We start from the raw sequence: 26,505 nt of genomic DNA on the forward strand, positions 1-26,505 counted from the left end.
GGGATTACTGGCAGCAAATTGCCACTGCTCATAGTGTGATATGAGAAGTGCATCTGCACCCAAAGGAAACACAGACCCTGCATTTCAATTCTGAGTCGTGAGTCATGCAACCAAAGAAGCATAGTGGTCTATTCTATTTTTCCCATGGTGGATTTCTTGTAGTCCAGTAGCATACATGACAACGTTAAGAGCACATGATGTGGATTTTACAGCACTTAAACAATCGATTGCTAAACAGTAAACTGCTTTCACCCTTAGCTATTGCAGAGTGCCCACCCCACTAGAATATACAGATTCTAATAAGAAAGCACATTTTCAGAAGGTGCAAATATAATTAAACAGGAAATCTATTCCATACAAGCATTAGATTTTTTGGCTGTAGCACTGCATAACATGTCCCAGTTTGCTCTCACCTACTGAAAGGAGGCGCCACATCACAGCAGGAGTAGAAAAGCAAGCAAACACATCATCAGTACAAGTGAAGTGAGTGAGGTGAGGAAGAACAACAGACTGGCCACGGCACTGGCCCCACATATACACCTGGCCACCTTGGGTCTTGGCAGCAGAAGTGTGAGAAGAGTGGCAGGCTGCAATCTCTACCACCCTGTGAATAGAAAAATCAGAAGAAAACGCAGAGTTTGTCTACAACATATATTTAAATCACAGAAGCATAAAATTAAAAGACAACCTAATTGTATCAGTGGAAAAAGTAGAGAATATGCTAGCTGTAGTCCTGTATTTTCTTTTGACCGGGTATCGATTTGAACTGAACAACCTTCACATAATCAGATTCATTATTAAATTACAGAGATATAAGACAATACAATATCAGATTACAATGACATTTACAGAAAATGATATTCACAAGTCTTTCAACCAACATTCTTCATACCTCACCCACAACAGGCAGAGATTTCTAAAACAAAAAGGGACTTCACCAGACATTGCAATACACGTAAGCAAAGCCTGACGATAAGCATGAAGAAATTACTACATCTATATTTTGTAACAAAACAAGATTTGAGAAGTAGCCTGGAAAGCTATTCCCAAATTAATGGCGCATATTCCAGGCCTTCTGTCTTCAAACAGCACTTTTATGAGCTAGTTCTCTCATTTTAAATTATTAGTACCAGTGCAGTGAAAATGCCTTTTGAAACAAGCACTTAAAATACTTCACTAAATCTCCTAGCCCCTCTTTGGATGGGCTCTGATAATTAGACAGGTATAGCCTGCTCTAAAACATGCCTTTATTTTTGGCCTCATGTTGTATTTAGTTCGCCCACACACACACCCTCCCAGTGTTTAAAGCCTGTTTGGAAAATTACAAATTGACAGGATTATCATTTTAAATAGTCATATTATTCAATAATCACATTCTTAAAAAAAGGATCATTTTACAGTTTTTAAAACAAACGGTGTCCACAGTGTTTTAAAGAACTGCAGGTGCTGCTGTACACTTACATATTCTGTTCTCCCTTTACTCAAATAATCCCTAAACTGTTATCTGAAGTGATTCTATACGAACAGAGAAGAATAACATTCCCATTAAAAGAATTGCAAGGACATATCCAAAATCTCTGTTCAGCTAGTGAACAGTGCTACAGAAATGAAAAATTGGGAGGGAAGTTCTAGAGTTAGTTTTAAAATAAGATGGGTTCTCTTGTTTCCCATGTTAAAAATATCCATGCCAGGGCTTCAGGTATTTTCCACATTAATAAAAATAGTCAGTGGAGGACATCAAACAAAAAACTTCCAATGAAACCTAATTTATATTTCCTGACAGTTTTTCTTTTGTATATCAAAAGTCAGTGTCCCAATATGGCAATCTAGGAGTAGCACAAATATCAGATTATAGCACAAAAATTGTCTTTCAGCATACAGTATCAGGTGGTAAATCCTGAATTTAGATACTTTCATTGGTAAATCCAGTGTTTAAATTCGTAATGAAAGTGGTGCTGCTGCTCAATCAATTTTTTTTACATTCATAACTGATAATGCAAGCCTGGAGGGGCCGGGGTTATGAACTGCCAAGCCCAGAGGGGCCAGGGTTCAGCCTTGGCACAAATTAAGCATTGAGTAAATCCTAATTCACAAAGAAAAACAAGTTGAGTATTACACACACAATCATTGTTTCACTTTAAAATAGTATTAAGACCCATCGGACACCAAGATTTTGGAGCATCCCATTGGATCCACGGGTGGTAACTCCAGCAATTTAGCATGCTGTCTCTTCTTACTCAGGAATTCACCCCCCACAATACCACTACTATAACCTCACCTCTACCAGGACTGCCCATCGCAGCCAGCAACAGCAAACTCTCTCAACATTAAAATCATTAAAAAGAAAGTTCTGTTAATAATTCTTCCTCTCCTTCTGAGGCCACAACCACTCCTTGCCTTCAGATCCATGCACGACTCCACTGTGCCCTCAGTTACCCGCGTTTCCCCAACTGGACTCTATCAACACTGACACTACCCTATTTTTTTGTCTTGCCTTATCTCCGCCCTTGTTCTAGAATATAAGCTCCGATGGTCAAAGGTGGCATGTGTCTTGTAGAACACCAAGAACATCACCTTTTCTTTCTTTGATAAATAGAGGTCCTTTATCTGTTGGACATCTGCACTCAAATTCTTTCCTTCAAGGCTGCATCTCCAGGTTAACTCAGATTTCCTTTTAAGCTATTAGGCTTCACCCTGGATGTAAAACTCAAATTCAGTGATACATCATACTTATTCCTCAGGACAGCACGGCACTCCGCTTCAACAGGATCTGCTAGTAGCCTCTATTAGTAGCATTTAACATAAATGGCAGATTGGGTAGTATGTATAGACAACAGGAGCAGCAAGAATTAAAATGTATCCCACCAGAAAAACGCAGTCACATAGGCACTGACTCCAAGAAAGATTAGTCATGTAAGTTCAGTAGGGGAGGGTAGATTCAAAGTTTAGCACCACAAATTGCTTTTTCTGGAACTTTTTTTTTTTCAATTTTATCATTAGCAAGACATTATCCACTTCATATTTCTGAAATGAAGACTTTTTTAAAAAAAAAAAAAAAACATGACTGAAGACATCATCAGTTCTGAATTTAAGTTCTGCATGCACCTCACTTGAGCCACTACTTAAGAGAAAATAAAACCCTATTCTGTATTATCTTTCCTTCCACCAGCGTTCTCCAGCATCCAATTTCATTTCCGATTCTTATCTCTTCAAGAAGTCCTTAACAAAAACAAGCTATTTTCTACCATCTTTAGTTTTGTTGAACTTTTAGCAGGCTCAGTACCGAGAAGGTTTGTCACCTCACATTTATAAAGATGCAAAGACGTCTTACAAATGGCCTTGGTTTCCCAAATGGAAAATGTAGCTGTATAAAGAAAAGGCAGCCAGATGCTGACTGTTTGCCCATTAGATAATTACACAAACAGAACTAGGTAGAATGAGAGCAAATCACTTATTAAAAATTGACACAGAAGTCCAAGTGTTTCAGAGTTAAAAGGAACTTACAAAACACATTGTTGGCTTTTGACTATAGAATCTCAGACAGCTGATTTTCCTAGTGAATCATCGCATACCAGGCTTTCCCCTCCCCCCAAAAACAGGCATCAATATAGTATAACAACTTGGCACACATAATCCAAAAGTTTTTATTAGAGAGGTCATCGGTGGAATGGCTTATTGAAATTAACATTTGGCCTCCTTGTTCATTACATCTCTGCACCAGATATGTATAGAATATACATAATTTCAAACGCTAGCATAGGAGCCACTACAAATACCCTGTCTAGAATTTAGAGGAAAAAAGGTAGGATAAGAGTATGGTATATACAAGATTAACAAACAGGAACAAGTATCCATAAAGCAAGACACACCTTTCTAGAGCTACAAACAGACTCCATAATGCATGCTCCCACAACACAATCTAAAAATACGTTAGCTGCAGCAACATTACCTTTCCTTTTCCATCATGATCTGCGCCGGGCTTAGCTGGTTACTTTTATTGCCAGTTCCCAGCTGCCCGTAAGTGTTAGCTCCCCAGGAATAGAGCAAACCCTCATCTGTTAGTGCTAGTGTGTGCGCATAGCCACAGGTAATCTGTAAGTAAATTTACAAGGATTACTACTAAACAGAAATAAGTGGAAGACAAATTATTACACTCTTTACATTAATCTGTCTGAGGTACGTTCAATACCTCCATCATTCTCCATTTAGGACCAGAAACTGCTATTTCCTGATACTTAAAGCAAACATGAAATACATTAGCAATAAGTACTAAACAACCTCAAGCTCTGGTAATTTAGTGTTCTTTGGTTATTCCTCACTGTTTGCTGCAATTCTTCATTTAATAAATAGAATCATAAAAAAACCTAACATTCTTTGTCCACAATAGCTCAACATTTCGTCCTAGGTTTTTAACCTTGGACTATTTTGTATAATCCCCTTGTAGTCTCTCTGACCTCTAAGTTACAAACTTAAGTAATTCCTCCAGAAATAGTTAAATCTTTCACACTAGACAACTACATACAACTTTTTAATCCCAAGATCTCAAAGTGCTTTACAAGCTAATGAACTGAGGCTTGAACAGTCCTGTAAGGGGGGTTTTATCTATTGTAGAGATGGAGAAAAAAATTGAGTGGGTCACACAGTCACTTAACCTAAGTTATACAAGTCTGACAGTCCTAACTAGAATTCAGATCTCTTGAATCCTAGCCCTATGCTTTCACTGTAAGACACTTCTCGCTAGCCTTTCACTTCTAACCCACTGTTTGGATAGGGTATTAAGACAAATCCTTTGAATCTCTTAGTTTCCCTGTTCTTGATCATTCCTTACAAGTTTGCCCACTATACCTCACTTCGTCATGCACTACAATATACAGAGATGGTACCTGCATGACATATTGTATGCATAGGTTATTTACGTTATTCAGCAATGAAGCATTCTGACACATTCACAAGGTTATACAAAAGCAAGCATTACACAGATTGTGAACAATCTTTCAGCTTTAATAGATTTTACAAGAACTAGAACACTGAAATCCTGAATTCAGAAACGTGCTTATGGCTCAGATTGGGTGAAACTTTTGAAGACGTAGACATTATTAATGCACTGTTCACTTCTACTTTGGGCTTACCTGAAGTACACATACACCATGTAACGCTGCCACTCTACAAGGTGTGAGTTGATTACCATTGTTTCCCAGACCTAGCTGACCATTACCATTGTAACCCCAGCCATATACCTAGTTTAAAAAAAAAAAAAAAAAACACAAAGATTAAGCTACCTGTTCTGTTTGTAGGAATACAGAAAATATAAGTTGTAACCAGAGACAATAGAAGTCTGTGGAGAAAGTCCCTTGAGATAATCTCAAATCTTCACAAATCTAACAAGGGGAAGGGGAATGGAGATGAGGGCATATTGTATTAATTTGATCAATTTCTCCAACTTCTCTGTTCTCCGGGTTTTAACAGAAAGCTGGCTTTTTAAAAGATGCCTACCTTTACTGTACTGAGCTAGTTTCCCAGAAGACATACAATACCACAAACTCCTGCAAGTCTTACTGTGCTGGTCTAATATTTTTCAGTGGATAGAACTGTAAAGCAATCGTCTTGATCAACTTAAGGTATGTACAACAGCAGAGTAGTCCATTACTTCCCTGTTCAGAACTTGTCACTTTACTCCTAGTGTCCATTCTAATGAAAACATCAGAACATCACAGGTACAGTGCAACCCAATTATCCACAGGTCTCTCGGGAAAACTAAAGCCTTGGAAAGACCAGGTTCTCATAGCCCCATCCGTCAGTTGGTGATGCTTTGGTCTGGGACTGGGGTATCTGAAGCAAAGTGAAACAGATATCCTATTCGCTGCTTCCAGCAGTGAGGCTGCATTACAAACTTTTTGGGGAACACTAAAGCCTGGTCTACTCTTGGGGGGTGGGGTTCGATGTAAGATACGTAACTTCAGCTACAGGAATAGCGTAGCTGTAGTCGATGTATCTTATTTCGACTTACCTCCCGTCCTCACGGCAGTGGCTACCCTGTCAACTCTGCTTCCACCTCTTGTCCTGGTGGAGTTCCGGAGTCGATGGGAGCGCGTTCAGGGATTGATATATCGCATCTAGATGAAACGTGATATATCGATCGATAGATCAATCGCTACCCGCTGATTCGGCGGGTGGTCTGGATGTACCCTAAGTGCAGTTAGATAAACACCAGAACAACTCTCAGGAGACATAATTCACTTTCAGCTAATGGGATTGCATGGTGTATTGAAGTACACAGGAGCACTGTATTAAATGGAAGTTTAACTATGCTAGCTTTTAGATTATCATAGTTAAACTTCCATTTAATACCCTATTGAGATGAATAAATAAATGTATACTTGGTGTGGTTGTTTCAATCCCGCTACAGACTCAGGAAAACATATGTATCAATGCAATCTTTGCAACCAGAAAAACTACAAGTTACACTGAAAAAAATCATATTCCATATCTGGAAAGATACTGAAACAAGTTGTTACACAACCAATTTGAAAGCACCTGGAGCATAACAGGGATATAAGGAATAGCCAGCATGGATTTCTCAAGAACAAATCATGCCAAATAAACTTAATTTCCTTGTTTGAAAGGTTACTAGCCTGATGGACAGGTGAGGAAAGAAGCAGATGTAATGTTTTGATTTTAACAGTTGCACATGACATTTTCATAATGAAACTAGGGAAATATGGGGAGCTATAAGGTGGATGCACAACTGGTTGAAAGACTACTTAAAGAGTATTTATCAATGGTTCGATGTCAAACTGGAAAAGTGTTTAGTGGGGTCCTGCAGGGATCAGTCCTGGGTCCGGGACTATTTAATATTTTGATTAATGACATGGATAACGGAGCAGAGCATATGCTATGAAATCTGCAGACGACAGAAGGCTGCGAGGGGTTGCGAGCACTTTGGAGGAGAGGTTTACAATTCTAAATGACCTTGACAAACAGGAGAATTGGTCTGAATTCAACATGATGAATTTTAACACAGAAGAGTGCAAAGTATTCCATTAGAAAAATCAAATGCACAACTATAAAAAGGGGAATAAGTGGGTAGGTGCCAATACTGCTGAAAAAAGATCTGGGGGTTATTGAGGAGCACTAATTGAATATGAGTCAACAATCTGATGCAGCTGCAAAAAAGGCTAACATTCTAGGGTGTATTAGCAAGAGTGTTGTACGTAAGACACAGGAGGTAACTGTCCCATTCTACTTAGCACTGATAAAACCTCAGATGGAGTACTGTGTCCAATTCTGGTGCCACACTTTACAAAAGATGCAGACAAACTGGAGAGCGGCCAGAGGAGAGCATCAAAAATTATAAAAGGTTTTGAAAACCAGACCTCTTAGGAAAGATTAAAACACTGGGCATGTTTAGTCTTGAGAAGAAAAAAAGACGACTGAGGGGGGGACCTGATAACTCATAGCATATTTGAAGAGGTGTTGTTATAAACATGACATTGATCAATTGTTCTCATTCTACCTTCAGTAGACATGGAGAAGTAACGCGCTTAATCTGAAGCAAGGGAGATTTGGGTTATATATTAGGAAAAGCTTTCAAGCTATATGGATAGCTAAACTCTGAGATAGGCTTGCAAGGGTAGCTGTTGAATCCCCTTTTGAAACAGGTTGGACAAACACCTGTCTGGGATGGTCTAGGTTTACTTGGTCCTTCCACAGCACAAGTGGTTGGACTTGACTTCAATGTCCCTTCTAGCCCTACATTTCTATGATTCAATTAAGAAGAATTCTGTATAAAAAAAAGTCTGGGAAGAGCTGTTTGAGGATTAACTGATATCTGTGAAGTATTTTGTAAATTTAAAGTGCTGAAGTACAGACACGTGTTATTTAGGCACATTGAGAGCTACTGTTGAAATGCACTTCATAAGAAAGCTGTGGAAAAGGTGCAGCAGGAGCATACGGTTTGGACGGACATCCCTTGGGGAGGTTTTATTAAAGTAGAGTCTATATTTTAGTAAAGATGAGAGGATAAAAGTTGATAAAATATAGTTAGGAACTGTAGTAAAACAGTCAAATGAAAGAGTCCCATTCAATTATATCAATCACATGAAGGCACGTAACTAAAATCGACAAAGTGCTTGTATAGAAATGCAAGAAGTCTAAATATTATGATGGGTGAACTTGAGCACCTGGTTATTAAAATGAGGATACTGATTAATAGACATCACATGAACTTGTTGGAATGATAATAATCAATGGTACACGGTATAAAATATACAGGAATGACAGTATGTTATGCTGGTTGGGAGTGGCACTACGTGTGAAAGAAAGCATAAAGTCTAATATAGCAAAAATCTAAAATGAAGTAGACTGTTCCATAGAATCTCTATGGATAGAAATTCCATGCTTAAACAATAAGATTATAGCAGTAGAAATACACTACTGACCATCTGACCAGGGTGGTGACAGTGACTGTGAAGAGCTCAAGGAGATCAGAGAGGCTACAACAACAGAACATACTGTAATAACGAAGGATTTCAACTAACCCCATATTAAACTGGGTATACATCACCTCAGGATGGAGTGCAAAGATGAAATTTATAGACATCATTAATGACAGCTTCTTGGAGCAGCTAGTCCTGGAACCCACAAGGGCAGAGGAAATTCATGATTTAGTCTTAAGTGGCACACAAGATCTGGTCCAAGAGGTGAATGTAGCTGAACCAACAGTAATAGCAACTATAATGTAGTTAAATTTAAACATTCTTGGGAGAGATGAGAGGGGGAGCATTTCATTTCAAAAAGGGGAGCTACACAAAAATAAGGACACTTAAATGGAAATTAAAAGGAACAATCACAAGAGTGAAATGCCTGCAAACTGCATGGAAACTTTTTAAGAATACCATCATAGAGGCTCAAACTATACATATATCCCAAACAAAAAACAAAACCAAAAAACAACAACAGGACCAAAAACGGCCGCCATGGCTAACCAACAATAAAATATGTGGTTAGAGACAAAGAGACATCTTAAAAACTGGAAGTCAAATCCAATTGAGAAAAAAGCACAAACTCTGGCAAGGTAAGTTTATAAGTATAACTAGGCAGGCCAAAAGAGAATTTGAACAGGAACTAACAAAAGTCAAAAACTATATATTTTAATAACATCAAGAGCAAGAAGCCTGCGAAACAATCAGAGAGGCCACTGGATGATCAAGGTGCTAAAGCAGCACTCAAGGAAGACAAGACCATTGTGAAGAAGCCAAATACATTCATCTGCACCTGAAATGTTCTTTTTAGGTGACAAATCTGAGGAACTGTCCCAGATTGAGGTGTCAGAGGAGGTTTTGAAATAAATTGATAAATTTAACAGTAATAAGCCACCAGGACCAGATGGTATTCACCCAAGAGTTCTGAAGGAATTCAAATATGAAACTGCATAACTACTAACTGTGGTATGTAAGCGATCCTTTAAATCAGCTACTGCAGATGACCAGAGAACAGCTGATGTAAAATTAAGTTATAAAAAAGACTCCAGAGGTGATCCTGGCAATTACAGGCCGGGAAGCCTAACTTCAATATCAGACAAACTGGCTGAAACTATAGGAAAGAACAGAATTATCAGACACAGAGATAAATATGATTTCTTGGGGAAGAGTCAACATGGCTTTTGTAAAGGGAAATCATGCATCACCAATCTGTTAGTCTTCTCTGGGGGAGAGGGGGGTCAACATGCATGTGGACAAGAGTGATCCAATGGATATAGTGTACTTGGACTTTCAGAAGGCCTTGGACAAGGTCCCTCACCAAAGGCAGCAGTTATGGGATAAAAGGGAAGGTCCTCTCATGGATCAGTAACTGGTTAAAAGATAGGAAGCAAAGGGTAGGTATAAATGGTCAGTTTTCACAATGGAGACCAGTAAATAGCAGGGTCCCCCCAAAAATCTGTACTGGGACCAGTGCTGTGCAACATATTAATAAATTAACTGGAAAAAGGAGTTAAAAAGTGAGGTGGCAAAATTTGCAGATGAGACAAAACTACTCAAGATAGTTCAGTCCAAAGCTGACTGCAAAGAGTTACAAAGGGAATCTCGCAAAACTGGGTTGACTGGATAACAAAATGGAAGATGAAATTAAATGCAAAGTAATATACAGTGGAAAGCATAATCCCATCTATGCATACAAAATGATGAGGTCTAAATTAGCTGTTACCGTTCAAGAAAGAGCGGTAATTCTCTCCTGCTTCAAAAAAAAGAACAATGTTAGGAACCATTAGGAAAGGGATAGATAAGACAACAGAAAATATCATAATGCCACTATATAAATCCATCGTCCGCCCACATCTTGAGTACTGCATGCAATTCTGGTCACCGTATCTCAAAAGATTTTGGAAAAAAGGTGCAAAGAAGGGCAACAAAAATGATTAAGGTTCTGGAACAGCTTCCACATGAGGAGAGATTAAGGCTGGGACTGTTTAGCTTAGAAAAGAGATGACTAAGGAGGGTACATGATAGTACCATGTAACGCAAGAACCATAAGGAAGTATTACTTCACACAATACACAATTAACCTGTGGAACTAAACTGCCAGGAGATGTTGTGAAAACCAAAAAGTATAACTGGGTTCAAAAAGAATTAAATACGTTCACAGAGGATAGGCCCATCAGTGGCTGTTAGCCAAGATGGTCAGCGACACAAGCCTATGCTCTGGGTGTCGCTAAACCTTCAACTGCCAGAAGCGGGGACTGGATGATATGGGATGGGTCATTCAGTAAATTGCCCTGTTCTGTTCATGCCCTCTAGATCATCTGGCACCAGTCACTGTTAGAAGCCAGGATACTGAGCTAGACAGACCAGTGCTCTGACCTTGTATGGCCATTCTTATACACAGTCTTATAGAACTAGGTATTATAAATTTGCAGACTTTCAGACCCTGTGACTTTCTATTTTCTCAGGTTACAAAAATACAGAAGACACTTTACAATACAAACAGATCAATATATCTTGTAGAGACTGGAAACTGGTTATTCAACCTTTGAGCCACATCTGGAAGTTATTTCTTATTGCAAAGAAGGCATCTGAATGGTAACTAGGAGGTGGAGACTTAAAATAACTTCTATAAAAGAGTAACCCATTCTGTGAATTTTGTTAAGTGAAAAACCCTGTTAACAGCCTGGACAAGTACGCAATTAACTCTACCTTAGCAGATACTTCCTACCGTTCATGCTCAAGCTGTGACTGTTGAACTGTTATACTAAGGTATTTCTTGTGGACCATAAAATTCCACAGTAGTTACTGATGTATCTTCCGGAACTGAAATGTTCTCCATGTCAGCATTTCTCATTTCTATTCAGCCAGTCATAAGCAGACAACAATGTATTAAATTATTAGGTTAGTGGAGAAAGCTTACCTCACCATTGTCTATTACAGCCATAGAGGAGGTCTGACCACAAGCAATACTGACCACCATTTTAGTCTGTAAACAATTTGAGACTTTGCGAGGAGTTGGCTGATTTGCTGTAGATCCAGATCCAACCTGACCACAGTTGTTATAGCCCCATGCATATACCTGCCCATGAAAAGAGAGATACATATCTGAAGAGATTAGAGCTAAAATGTTTAGTTTTGCTACTAGATTCTTCTGAAGAAATAGGACTTGCCCAACCCTAGCTAAATCCAAATCACTGACTTTCTTTTAATGTAAATATTATGAGCTAGATCTGGTACTGTATAAACATGGCATTTTTTTCCAATTACTTATTCCAAAACAGAAGCATCCAAATTTTGTCAAAAATAAGGGACATATTTCCAGTATAAAAGATAAAGGTGGCAGTACGACATATACAACTTTGTGGGCTGAATTTGAACACACTTCTTCCAATATAATTCAAGACAGTTAAGCATTATGGGGAATACAGTGAAGGATGTCATTTATTTTCCAGCTTCCCAGAATTCCCCCCTTCTCATTTTTCTTAGCAGTCTGATGTTTCAGGTGGATAAGGGATTAAAAATTCTCCTTGGGGTTCCTTAATTCCCCCAACCTGCCGTTGTGAATGGGGAAGTTTTAGTTCACCGTACAAGTTTCAGCAGCTATGATACTTGATACAAATTGCATGAAGGGAAGTACTAGTTTTGGTGGTAGTTTTGTACAAGAATTTGTTGCTATTGAAAATGTCTCAAATTAAGAAAGTAAGATGTTGTCTGTGTTCATAAATTCCTAAAAGATCTTGAAATATATACTGCCTCAGGAGACGTTTTCACCCCTCTTCTAAAGTTTCTAATATATATTATTTCATATTTGGTTATCTAGTCCATCCCCAGAGGCAAATGTAGGAATATTTCTTACAGTTTACTATCCAGTGTTTTGTCCTGCTTTAAAATTTACCCTTATGGAAAAGGTGTTACCAGACATGCTGCTGACTGCAACTGCAAGACCGAAGTTGCCTTTGCATAAATTCTACATATCCTTCTTGATGCTAATTGAGTGCTTTACTTTAATATCTATTGACAGAAGACAAATGCAGAAAAACTGTGCAAAAGCACCAGCCACACACATTATAACATTACCATGAAAAAAATAAAAAGCAGGTGGTTTTGTCCATAACTATATTTCATCCTTTGCTTTTATTAACTATTCTAATTAATCTAAAACTAAACACCTACTGAATATATGGAGGGTGGTAGGGGGTGTATTTCAAAGTACAGTAGAACCTCAGAGTTAAACACTTCAGGAATGGAGGTTGTTCGTAACTCTGAACAAAACATTATGGTTGTTCTTTCTAAAATTTACAACTGAACTTTGAGTCAATACAGCTTTGAAACTTTACTATGCAGAACAAAAATGCTGCCTTTAACCATCTTAATTTAATTGGATAGAAAACTGGCTAGACTGTCAGATTCAACAGGTTGTGATCAATGACTCGATGTCTAGTTGGCAGCCAGTATCTAGTGGAGTGCCCAAACATCTTTATTAATGATCTGGATGATGAGATAGATTGCACCCTCAGCAAACTGGCTGACAACACTAAGCTGGAGGAAGAAGTAGGTATGCTGGAGGGTAGGGATAGGGTCCAGAGTGACCTAGACAAATTGGAGGATTGGGCCAAAAGAAATCTGATGAGGTTCAGCAAGGACAAGTGCAGAGTCCTGCATTTAGGATTGAAGAATCCCATGCACTGCCACAGGCTGGGGACCGATCGGCTAAGCAGCAGTTCTGCAAAAAGGACCTGGGGATTACAGTGAATGAGTAGCTGGATATGAATCAGCCTTCTTTGCAACAAGGGTACACTGCTAACAGCATATTGGGCTGCTTTAGTAGGAGCACTGCCAGCAGATTGAGAGAAGTGATTATTCCCCTCTATTCGGCACTGGTGAGGCCACATCTGGAATACTGCATCCAGTTTTGGGCCCCCCACTACAGACAGGATGTGGACATATTGGACAGAGTCCAACAGAGGGCAATGAAAATGGTGAGGGGGCTGGGGCACATGACTTACGAGGAGAGGCTGAGGGAACTGGGCTTGTTTAGTCTGCAGAAGAGAAGAGTGAGGGGGGATTTGATAGCAGCCTTCAACTACGTGAAGGGAGGGTTCCAAACAGGATAGAGCTTGTCTGTTCTCAGTGGCGGCAGATGACAGAACAAGGAGTAATGGTCTCAAGCTGCAGTGGGGAAGGTCTAGGTTGAATATTAGGAAACACTATTTCACTAGGAGGGTGGTGAAGCACTGGAATGGGTTACCTAGGGAGGTGGTGGAATCTCCATCCTTAGAAGTTTAAGGCCTGGCTTGACAAAGCCCTGGCAGGGATGATTTAGTTGGTGTTGGTCCTGCTTTGAGCAGTGGGTTGGACTAGATGACCTCCTGAGGTCTCTTCCAACCCTAATCTTCTATGATTCTAAGGAAACAGTTTCCTTACCTCGTCAAATCTTTTAGTTTAAACTTTCCTTTTATTTTTCTATTAGTTTATGTTTAAACACATTACTGTATTTGCTTTTTTTCTGGTCTTTGTTGCTGCCTGACTGCATACTTCCAGTTCCAAATGAGAGGTGTGGTTGACCAGTCAGTTCACAACTCTGATGTTCGTAACTCTGAAATTCTACTATATTAAATGTATCCTTCCTATAACTAACATCCTCTATGTGTTAAGCTATAATGAAGATGTTTTCAAAGAAGACTATTTACCAGCTTTATTTTTCAGAATTATAATGGAGGAGTGAGCCTCTAAATATAGACGTTCCTAGAGGTTGAATTGTGAGTAAACTTAAGCATATTTTCTCCCCTCCTAGCAAACCACCACAGGAATGTGAAATTTAAGCCACTGTTTTCTCATACAAGACAGCGACCTGTGATTACAGCTTCTGCTCTTTAAACCATGGAATGAACTAGCTGCCTCTATTCATCTGTTCAACAGTTCTCTCAGTTTGCCAAATGCTGATGGTTTGTTTGCTCTTCACCTATCTTTAGCTACTCTAGAGCTCATCATTTAACGCCACAAGAACCATGTCATGTGACACTTCAAAGACCTTGTGAAATTCCAGAGATTAAATTTAATTTTGCAGCCAATTCTTTCTGTAAATATTATTCCATAACATGTTCCCTTATATAACCCGATTATACAAAACATCTTGTAACAACAAAGCCTCAGTCAATCACTAAGAGAATGCAGCATAATATAGGTCAAAATAAAATGTTTAAATTTCAGGAAGTTAGCACTGTATTTAAGTACAGTTTAAATATACATTATGTTCAAAATACGCATTACCGGTCTCATTGTTCGCACCTGTAGAACACCCTTCCTCCTATTTCTCATCTTATATTGTTTGGACCATATCACTGCTGACTAACTAGGTGGACTACACTTCCAAATTTCATATCCTATGCAAGGCAAAGAAATGAAAAAATCAAGATCTTTCCTAAGCAAAGCTCCTCTCAAAAGCAGCACATTATCAGCAAAAAAACTAGTTTCTGAATCTACTTTCCCTCCCCCTCATTACTGACACTGATGTGCTACTGTGTGTCATAATGGCAGCAGTATGATTTCGTATTAGAACAGGATATGGAGGTGCTCAGATACTATGGTTCTGGGGGCCAAGTACATAGGACAGAATTATGCCTATTTTTAATTCCTCATCATAACTATTTTAAGCTGATTTTAGAATCAAGCAATTCAGATGAAGCCTTAAAACAGCATTAGAACAGGCTGATTACTCAGTCTAAAAATACCATTTTTACGCTCAATCAAAAAGGAAACATTGACTACCAGTAGTACATAAAGAAATTCGTGATATACACTTTCCAGGTAACTAGACATGGACAAATCAAGCCTGACCCCACTCATTTCTGCAGGGATATATTTTCTACAACGTATGTAGCATAAAGCAGAAATTTCATATAAAATCAACTATGCCCAATCCCTCTCAATGTATGTGAAGGTGGATAGAGCAGAATACTTCCACAGTAATGAATAATGCAGCAATCAGATACAGTATTAAAGAGAACCAGAGCACTACTAACAACTGACCCGTCCGTGTCAGTGCTAGGACAGTGCACACAGACGGCAACCTTAAATTTGTATCTTTTGGAAAAGGTCTACCATTTCTGGCACAATTCCCTATTATACAGATAGGGAATACTAGTGGAAAAAAGTCTTTCAAAAATTACATTGCTTTTTAGGTGCAGTGTTTTTTCCAGTTTCAGACTTATTGATAGGTGTCCAATGCACAAAAAATGCATAAGAATACTCACTGGCAACAATTTTCAAATCACTGTAGGGAAAAAAAATTAAAATTGGCCTGGAGAATGAACTACCCCTCCCACCCCGGAGAGAGAGTGCCTTCAGTTTGAAGCACATTGGTAGGACAGCATGGGTAAGGTTACTTTGTACCTGTACAGCGAATAGAAAGGACTTCAGTCTCCAAAGCTATCAATCAGATTCTTTTCAGGAACTCCAGGTTTATTGAAAAAGTTAAATAAGAAAATATAAGACTTACGTCTCCATCAGATGATAGGGCCATAGAATGATGAGAGCCACAAGCTACTTCAATCACCCTCTTAATTAGCAGGTTGGTACAGACTTGAACAGGAGTAATGCCCTGATTGGTTGTTCCATTCCCAAGCTGGCTGTATCCATTATGTCCCCAAGCATAAACTTCACCATCTGCACAAAATATGCATGTTTATGATACCACCCCCACCAGTGCCAAACTAACTGAGATGTTAATTGATTCAAACACTGTATTCTCTTTAGCTTCTATAAAAGCGTAAGTACAGACAGAGCTATAAGTCAAAGTGAGAGCAGAATAATTAAAGCGACGAGACTAATGTAGTAATTGTTCTACAGTTTATTCTTTGTACAGTTTTAAGCCTTCCTTCTCAAGTCTAACTATTCATGACTATACTATAGCATGAGCTCTGGGTTATGTGAGAGAGATAAACGGTGGCACGTGAATATAAGGGAGGACATTAACAAATGGTTTCACTAACCTTACTGCAGAATTAAAATGCTTCCTCCCTGCACCCAACTATAATTGGCAGTAAATATCAAAAACTGATGTCAGCTGTCTGATCAGACAATACAGACAAAAGCTATTTTCCCCAAACCAAACCAGCTTTCTATATGAATTCACTATTCTATAAGGGAAGCCATATAGGAAGTAACTTTGAGTTGACATTTCCTGTACTCCATTTCCTGAACTCCATTATATTCATGTCCCTTCCTTGGACTTAGCATTCTTCACCCTTGAGAATTTCTCAAGCAATCTCTCTGCTCTTCTCTTTGTCTTCCTTGGACTTCCTTAACAGATTTTATCTTGCCTCTTGTCAATTCAAGGCAAAGAAGGCTTTGTCCAGTGAGTCCATATTAACTAATTTTTATGTTAATTATTTTTTAATATCCCCTTCCCAGAAAAAAAAAAAACTGAGCAAGGTGTTTCAATGTGCTCATAATCCAACGTTAAATAAAAGGAACCAGGCAAACAATTTAGAGGCGAGAGTAAGTAGTCTATCATTTTATTCATAATTTTTCAGAAGCTTGAAGCCACATGCTACAACCACATAAGAATAGACTGACAAATTTAACTCAAAACAACTATTTAAAAACAAAAGAAAAAAATCTAATGTTATGGTCTGAAGCCATCAAGTTCAGACCCTTTTAATCAGCACTGCCTCGCTAGTCAGCCAATGAATTTTACAATTTCATGTTGGAACCTGGTTTCCAACTTTATGTTCAAAAGTAAAATGCATTCATTCCCTTGCCACTGTTTACTACCTACCCAGTGTTGAGAAATAACTTGCGTTCTTCCCTTTATAAAAGTTGGTTGGTTAGAAGGCCACTAAACTAGAACATACTATTTGATTCTGATGGCCACGAGGTTTGGAAAATGTTATCTGATCATTAAATTCTGATAGTTAGTAATTCACATACCTCCTCCATCCCAGAGGGAAGACTAAGCATGTTACCATCATGGTATGCTTTGGGCCAGTTCCTCAGCTAGTGTAAAGTGACTGCAGAGAAGCTATGAGAGATCTGGCCTTTGAACTTTGTTGGCCCAGAATCAGAATTCCCAGAAGAGCAACACAAACCCAGCACACTGGCCAAGTAGCAATCTACCAACATATCTCCACTTCCATTCTTGGTTAACCCTGATAAAATATGTAACTGATTATTTCACATATTAAATATTTTCTACCTTCAGTGCTAAGTATAACATGTGGTCCACTTCCATAACTGAGATTGTTAATCTTCTTCCCACATAAGGCTTCTAATTTCTTTGGTACTATTGTGCTTTGATTATCTCCAGTCCCCAAACAATTACTACAGTTTAGTCCAAACACAAACACCTGGGGGGAAAAAAGAACAATTTGCATTTTAAACTATTTAGATTCATATTTATGGAGAGGGAGATAGACAGAAATATAGATATACAAGGTGAAAACTGGCCCTAGTGAAGTGAATGGGAGTTTTGCCATCAACTTCAATGGGGCAAAGATTTCATCCATGGAACTTTATTGTTGGTTCAAAGGGTTCTACAACTAGTTCTAGATTCAAAATTTAGATTTTTGTTTTACACACTCCAGAAGGAAGGTTTACAAACCCTAATGGAAATACTTCTACTGAAGTCATAGGTCTTTAAAAGCTTACGGAAGTGTTTTTATTGTGTTTTGTACGCTTTAAAGGCGGGCATCCAAATATCTCCTCGTTTTGGGTGCTGAGGCTTGTTTAGGGCAATGCATTACTTCTCTTTCCATAAAAAAAGGCTGTGACAATTCTATTTTGATTCAGAAAGAAGTTACTTAAATTTAAAAAGATCTCTAAAGGGGGCATTTCCTGGACTGGAGATTCATTTTTATTACAGCTGCTATCCTTTATATCGGGTATAAGAAGTTCAATATTTGTCATAATAAATTGTCCGGTTATATTTATGTGCTAGTGTAAGAGACAAGAAGTGAAACTGACCAGTCTAGTTCAGCTGTTCAAGTGAAATGAAATGTAAAGAGACTCAGTTTATGTAGCAAATTTTTATTTTTTCATCTTTACTAATCTATGACATTAATAGTAATGAAAATAATTTTTGTTAAGAGTGTTTTATTGTGAATCCTTTTACTCTCTATCCAGTTATGTCCCAATGCAAGATTTCAAATATTTGCAATTCATTTCCACCACATTCATTCACAGACTAGGACACAGTTTCACGCAGTGTCTTTTGTAGGCTGCTTATTTACAGGCATTCAAAAGGATTAGAATTACATCCCAAAACAGATCAGGTATTTTCATTTCTTTATACACTTACCTCATCATTATAGGTTATGTATATAGCTTCATTGGCCGATGTGCCAAATACACATGCTTTCCGAATAGATGTTATTTCTTGAGGTGAAAGCAAGGTAAATATTGGCCACTTTCCTACATCCACCATGACTATGTTGGGTTTCATATAATTCCTATAAGTAAGTTGACATTTCTGCAGTAGTAAGAAAAAAAAACACAACACTGTTAAAAAGGCTTATTTTTTGTCTTCATCAAAAGGCACAAGATATTCTTCTTTAGAAAAGAAAAAGGCACATAAAACTTAATTACAGGGACATTCGTTTCTCTGATGAATGAATATTCTATTCCTATACAAGATGTGTAATCATACGCCATACCAAGGAACAACAAAAACAGCTAGCCCTAGACAGGATATTAGAGAAATGTCATTAAAAACAAGTACCTGCTGGGCTACTTTGAACTAATAATTACTGAAAAACCAGATAAAGCCACTGTTCTACTTGCAAAAAAATCCATTTGTTGATAAATATGCAACCTAGCAAATGTTGCCTTTCAGTGACAGCAGATTTCTGAGCTATATTTTGGATCTTATTTTCTTTTGTATTATATTCAATTCTCTTGTAAATGTGAAACAGTATTCCAAGCCTATATTCCATTTAAATAAAGACAAGCAGATCTTAAAGGAGAGGTGGGGAAACTAGGGCCTGTGGGACCGTCCTGCCTGTCCCTTGAGCTCCGAGCCAAGGACGCTAGCTCCTGGCCTCTTCCCTGCTGTCTCCCCACCCCCGCAGCCTCAGCTCGCTTGCCGTCAGCACTCTGGGTGGCGGAGCTGCGAGCTCCTGCTGAACAGTGTGGTGGTGTAGCTGCCAGTCCTGCAGCTCTCAGAGGCATGGAAAAAGGGGTGGGGGGGTTGGATAAGGGGCAGGGGGTCTCAGGGGGCCATCAGGGGACAGGGAGCAGTTGGACGAGGCAGAGGTTTGAAGGGAGAACGTGAGGGGTTGGATGGGGGTGGGGTCCTGGGGGGACAGTTAGGGGCAAGGGATCCTGGGGGCAGGTGTCAGGGGACAAGGAACAGGGGGGGTTGGATGGGTCGGGTGCTCTGGGGAGGATAGTTAAGGGGTGGGGGCCAGGCTGTTTCGGGAGGCACAATCTTCCCTGTACGGCAGGCCGTACAGTTTCAGAACGTCGATGAGGCCCTCAGGCCAAAAAGTCTGCTCACTCCTGTCTTAAAGTAAAATATTGTCTCCTACAACTAGTGTGCAATCCCAGTTTAAATTTTGGACAGTGTGAAATCCCAATATATGTAAGTAGCACATGACGCCAGCTTGTTAGGGTTTTTTGTTAAAGTATTGGGGATGTCCTGGGGGCAGGGGCTGATTTAAAACTTTCCTTGTGGACAAAAATAACTATTTTTGAGCATGAGGGAATTACAGCACATAACCATGATCTGTTTGCTTCAGACTACTTAATGAAAACTATTGGCGAACTCAGTGCAGAGCAACTAGCCATTATTGGTTAATTGAGAAACACTTTGGATTGCGTTAGAACATTGGAAGATGAACAAAAGATAAAAGTATCATCAAATCTGCCAGAGAAACAATATCACTGTGTATAATTTACAAATTTCCGCCACCCTCATCACCTCTAGTTTGCGCATGAAAACTGAATGGATTCAAGGCGATAAAAAGACTCAAAAAAAAAAAAAAAAGAGCAAGAATGTAAGGTTTTTTTAGGCCTGACACAAAAGAAATGTCATGTTAGCATTGATGCTCCAAAGATATTCTGCTGTTAGTACTTGTCCACATTTATGTGATAGGCTGGTACTTCATGGGCATGGACCTGTGCTCGCACCAGAACATTCCATAAGATGACAGCACTATGGTATGCATTGGTTATGTATGACCCAGGAACCTCTTAGTGCCAACTAGAAAGGGGTACAGAGGAGTGTCTAGATGTTACAGGGACCTCTGTATATACACAAAATTATGTTAAGGTCTGTATTTAGGAACTGATCACCAGCAAAGATGAAACACAAGTTCTGTCAGAAGAGAACTTGTTATCTAGCAGTTTGAACTATACAGTGCTTAATTTACATGTAAACAAAGGGCCTCTTCTCACCAGTCTAAACTGAACGCTAATGAAGGATTGTGAAAAATTCAAAAGACAAAAGGTAACAGGAGGAAGCAAGCAGCGGGAGAGCGAGGGAGACAATCCTATTCTGACCCACACACAAAAGGGTTGCTCTAGTAATTTGGGGGACAAAGAAGACACTCTAGCATCCTTCACAATGGAAGCAAAAGGACAACGAGTTTGCTTCATGAAAGAGGGGTGTCAACCACACTTGGTTGAAAACACTGGAAAGAACCTTGGATGAGACCAGCTTCTTTAAACAAGATGTTACTCAGTTATGTTTAGTCTCAAGAAAGCGTTTTATGATTTTGTTTTATATGTAATCATTTGTTTCCAATATTCTTATTCACTTGAATGTCAGTTCTTCAACAATAGACATAGATGTATTTATAGTGAAAGAGACTAAGTGTTTAGGAAGGTATAAGTTGGTGTTTACTGTTCCTTTGGGAACAGTAGGCCTGGTAGTTTTGAGTGCTCAGTGGATAAGGGGCTGGGCACTACAGGGAATGCTCAGAAGACTCAGAGATTGATGTACGCCTATAACTACCCTGTACAGAGACAGCAAGGCCTGAAGGGGTCTGAAAGGCAGTGGTTGCACTGCCAGAGGCTGGTGATTTCAAGGAGCTGACCTAAAGAAGGCAGAGACAACACTTCCTCACACTATGGGCAGATGGTGAGGAGATGCCTCACGGCCCTGGGTACAGTCACATTGAAATAATATTGTTAACGTAATATCTATTATCTCTAAAAGACTATGTTAAAATATAGTTAAAGTTGCAGAGTCAAGCACTCAGTTAAGAAGTGCAACCTATATCCTGTCCCACTCAGCTCCTATCCAACCCCCTTCAGCTCCTCCCTTTCTCCCTCTCTCACTTTCTGGCTCCTGCAACCTCATCTTCTCCTGCCTCTCCCATTTCTCATCCCTCTAAATTCAAGACAGGCTTCTCCCCTCCCCTCCATGCTTCCTGGGCACCAGAAGTATAAGCAATGAGAGCAGGGAAGAGAATCCCCCTACTCCCCGTTCCCGATACCATAGTGCTTCAGGACACCAAGAGGTAGGGTGACCACACAAGTGTGAAAAATCAGGACGTGTATGTGTGTGTAAAATAGGAGCCTATACGAGAAAAAGACCCAAAAATCGGGACTGTCCCTATAAAATCGGGACATCTGGTCACCATACCCAGAGAAGCAATGGCATGAGACGTCCTGCTCGGTCCCTGCAGCCCTTAGCAGGAGCATGCTTAGTGCATAAAGGATCTTCAGAAAACTTAGCTTTCAAACTCTTACAAGTCTGAGTTTTTTCAAAAATGTATAACTTGGCCAAGTTTTGACCATTTTCCACATAGAATAAATGAAGGTTAGTTGCTTGTAACCATCGTTCTTGGTGACAGACTCTGCATATTCAAACTCTTGGAATGCTCACATACCCTTCTCCCCACTTCCCTAAACATTCTAGCCCATTCTGACGGCATGGCCGTCAAAGGGGCTTGGTGACACAAGCAGCCTCAGTTTCTTCCACCCCATTACAGAATCCTATTACAGAATCCTTAATTGGGACTCCACAGAAGAGGGAAAGGTGGGTAGGGAGTGGAGATATGTAGAGTCCATTTCGAAGAACTACAGTTACATAGAACCTCCATTTCCTTCAAGAGTCCTCTGAATATTCCCACTCTTGGGATAGTTTGGCAAGGAGTACGTTCAAGGTGGATGTAGGAACACTGAGTCCTAATTAAACATCAACTGAAGTATCACTTTGCCAAACTGTGCATCAGATCTGGTTGCCAAATCTAAAAAGGCACACTCTTTAGAGAAAGTGTGACTTTAACTTCATATTTACATATTTCAATAATGGGAACATGCTACAGATGCAGCAACTGCACTAGTAGAATGAACTCTAAAAAATGCAGGAGAGAGTGAAGAACTTTTATAACTCTCTTCTATATACACTATCTGACCCACTGACGCGGAATGGGCAGAGACAGCTTGACCCTTGACCAGCATATGATACTATGCAGCAGAGGACCTGAAGTCTTTAGTTCTGTTCCCATCAGAAAGCATTCTCTGTGTCTAAAGAATGTAATTTAGATTTGCCCTTACATGATCATGGTTTGGGAAAGAATACTGGTAAATTTATACACAGATTTACATCCAAGTCTTAAGTTACCCCAGACACCTTCCTGAAGTGAGGTATCTGATATCTCTTTAGAAGTATCTGATCCAAGAGGCTCGACCGACAATGCTTCTTGTAACAGAAGAGCCTGAAGTCTTGTCTAGCTATGTGGGCCTGAGGAGGGCCCCAAATAGCACAATATGAACAAGAATGCCTCTCTCCTAGGCATTTCAGCACTGAACATACACATCGGATGCCACAGACAGCCAGGCATGACAAACACCCTTTAAAACAGTGTTTCTTGATCTTTAAATCTGCCATGGTATTGTGTAATTAACTTACTTTAAACTGAAAGTTAATCTAAACCTATTTCTAAAGCTAGCACCAGGACTGGCAGTCGTAAGTAGCACTTTCCAACGGGGAGAAATTTAATACATTACACCTGGGTAGGGGGCTCTGAGGGGGGCAGGGGGTCCTGGGAGAAGGTGGTCAGGGGACAAGGAGCGGGGGGGTTGGATGGGTCATGAGGGGGGGCAGTCAGGAGGCAGGAAGTGGGAGGGGGCAGGCTGTTTTGCGGTGTAGTGTACTAAATTTCCCTACCCAGGTGTAGTGTACTAAATTTCTCCCCGTAGAAACGTGCTACTTATCGTGTACTACTTACGACTACCAGTCCTGGTGCTCCACAAGTAGCACATTCCTACGGGGAGAAGTTTAATATAGTACACCAGCGGACAGAACCCGACTGGTGGCAGGTCCCGGCCGCTGGCCCCACTCAGCCAGCTACCAGACTGGGGTTTCATTCACCCAGGCCAGCAGCAAGCTGAGCAGGGGCAGCAGCTGGGACCCCAGTCAGCATGCCAGTAAAAAAAACAAAACAAACAAACAAAAAAAAAAACCACAACTGCTTGCGTGCCACCTTTGGCACACATGCCACAGGCTGCCGACCCCTGTGTTAGAGAATTCAGGCGGGGGAGGGGTTTGTGAACAATTCTAAAACTGCACTGTCCAAGCTGCATAGGTCAGAGCATCTCAAGAGTGTAAAGGACACTTGAAGAAAAGGCACCTCCCATGACACCACACAATCTCACTGATAAATTTTATGTCTCTGCTCCAACACAAAGAAGTGCTAGAGCTTCTCAGTGAAATGGTTGTAAGTATTTTTTCCAATAGTACGGAGAGATACCTTGTTTGCTCAGCTCATACTTAGAAATGAATTAACTGCTCTAGCTGAAATTTTTCAAAAATTCAATGAACAGTTAAAGTTTGCAAGAGTTACAAGCAACTGAAATCAAGTTCTTATAATGTCAAGTATCAGGCAACCTCAACTATAGCTGGCGCTACACACTCAGCCTACAATAAAACATGAGATTACGTTTCAAAAATCACACTAAAATCAGACTGCGCAGCTGCATTCTGTTAAATGCAGTATTGCTGATAACTGAGAGCTGCACAATTGTGAAACTTTTGTGACGGACTATAATCAACTAAAGCTCTGATCCAGGAAGTCACTCTGAGTGAGCAGACCCAGTATCTGTACAGTACCTCAGTGAAGTCAATGGAAGACTATATGGACAGAAGGTCTGCCTGTGCAGAGTAAACACATCAACTACCGACTCCAACTCAGGAAGACTATTCTTAATCTGGAGCCAGAGTGACAGAAATTGATGGTACTCAGAATTAAATTTATGTGGTTGTAAAATGGGGAATACACTTGCCTCTGCCACGTGGAAAATGATGAGTTAGATGTTCAACACACTAAACAATGAAGTGCTATATAAAAGAGCTAAAAATTACTTGCACGTGAGATTAACACTATAAGCCAAGTCATGAAAATTATTTGGACTTGCTGCTTATGATATTAGCACATGGTCAAGCACCAAAATACAAATCTGAAGAGTTTATTCTGGATATTGCAAAATCTCACACGTGGGTGTTTTTCTTGAAGCCCCACATTCTTGAGTCAAGCTATTATATGAGAATCTCAGCTTTTTAAGATGAAAGTTTCTAGTCCGCACAGTGGTGCAGAAAAACCTGAAAATGAGACCAAAGACTAAATGCTTTAAAAAACAAATAAGGAATCCCCTTTTTTAAAATGTCATGATTGGTTGGGGCCAGACACAACGTGAATGCTCAGAGTCAACTATACTATTGTGCCTCATTCTGTGTTTACAGTTATCTTAGGCAAACTCTTCTTATCTAGCTAGTTTACCACAAAATCTGAAAAAATCCCCAAGATTTGGAAAGGAAAGATTACATTAATTTAGATGTAAGAGAAAAGGCCCACATCCAAGAGCCTGCTTTGTCCACAGAGGGCCTTTTGTAGGCTCAAAATGGAAGAAAGAATTAAAAGGAGATGCATAAGTAGTTAGGAATGCAAGTGGCATCTACCACTCTGACTAGACAGTTTATAGAACTTTTAAAAACATAAGATCTACTCTGCCACTGAAGGACTGTGTGACCTCGGGCTTGTCACTTCAAATCTGTGAGACTTGGCTGCCCTTTGTCTACTTCGCTTGAGCGATAGTCCTCACCTCAAAGAATTTATGCTATGTTACTATAGTCTTTAGCATAATGTGGCACCAATCTTAGTTCAGACCGATAGATGTTACTGTAATACAAACAATGAAGACTTTCATAGAAGTGTATGAATATTGGTAAGATTATTCTCCATTAGTCTGCAGTGAAAATATTTCACACATTTTCCCCACACACACTGTTAACTTAGATTGTTAAAACTGAGGCAGCTATTGTGGCTTACATTTCTATCTCCAATAAAAAGCACTTGAGCTTGTGAACAGGGGCTGCCAACAGGGAGTTTTGCAAGGGAGTTCTCCAGGTAAAGGAGGAGCAAATACAGCATCTGTAGGGTAAGTGACTTGTCTGTAGTGTGTGTGTGTTTGGGGGTTACTTGCTGTGTGCTGAGCTTGTGTTTTGTCAGTCTGTTTGAAGGACCATGTGCTGTGGCTGGCAGTTGGAGGCCGTGAGTTTCAAAGGAAGGTTTGAAAGCTCGAAGCTTCTGGTAATTGGCTGAGCCTTAATCAGTGGGTGGGGCATTAACTCAGGCCAGAGCTTTATAAAGCCACACACAAGCGATCAGGGAGCTTCCAAACAGGGGCTGCTAACAGGGAGTTTTGCAAGGGGGTTTGGAAGGGGAGTGGGGGATCCCTTGTCGGTCCTACCTGTTCCCCTGTAGTCCCCTTAAAACCTGTAATCCAAACCATATTCCAAAACTCCTCTCTTTAAACCACCCTTTCATTAACTAGGAGACAATGCAGGCAGAAGCCCAGCAGCAGAGTGGAGGCTATTCAGTTTATTGTGCTGTGTGTAGCATGTATGATTACTTGCCTTGTGGGCGGGTGGCGTATGTGTGCAGTCGGTGCAAGGAGCTCCTGGCCCTCAGAGACCACGTACGGACTTTGGAGGCCAGGGTGGCGGAACTGGAGGAGCTAAGAGAGGCAGAGAGGTATGTTGATGAGGCTTTCCGGGACACTGTAGAATTGTCCCAACTCC

The 26,505-nt window shown here is 39.9% G+C and overlaps 1 protein-coding gene across 5 annotated transcripts in view; it reads right to left on the reverse strand.

Moving 5' to 3' along the window:
• RCBTB1 (RCC1 and BTB domain containing protein 1) overlaps window positions 1-26,505 on the reverse strand; it is a 56,103-nt gene that overhangs the window by 14,623 nt on the left and 14,975 nt on the right. For 2 of the 5 annotated variants that reach the window (XM_032774083.2, XM_032774079.2), the window contains exons 2-8: window positions 18,778-18,948; window positions 17,677-17,827; window positions 15,979-16,145; window positions 11,401-11,559; window positions 5,130-5,237; window positions 3,950-4,092; window positions 414-604 (exon numbers count right to left, since the gene is read on the reverse strand). In XM_032774083.2, coding sequence (XP_032629974.1) covers window positions 414-604; window positions 3,950-4,092; window positions 5,130-5,237; window positions 11,401-11,559; window positions 15,979-16,145; window positions 17,677-17,827; window positions 18,778-18,921 — 1,063 coding nt within the window. In that variant the 5' untranslated portion in view covers window positions 18,922-18,948. Of the gene's footprint in view, window positions 1-413; window positions 605-3,949; window positions 4,093-5,129; window positions 5,238-11,400; window positions 11,560-15,978; window positions 16,146-17,676; window positions 17,828-18,777; window positions 18,949-26,505 lie in introns of those variants that run through there. The other 3 variants (XM_075061602.1, XM_075061603.1, XM_032774084.2) reach the window with 3 other exon arrangements.

Source organism: Chelonoidis abingdonii, chromosome 1, assembly GCF_003597395.2.
Source record: "Chelonoidis abingdonii isolate Lonesome George chromosome 1, CheloAbing_2.0, whole genome shotgun sequence".
NCBI lineage: Eukaryota > Metazoa > Chordata > Testudines > Testudinidae > Chelonoidis > Chelonoidis abingdonii.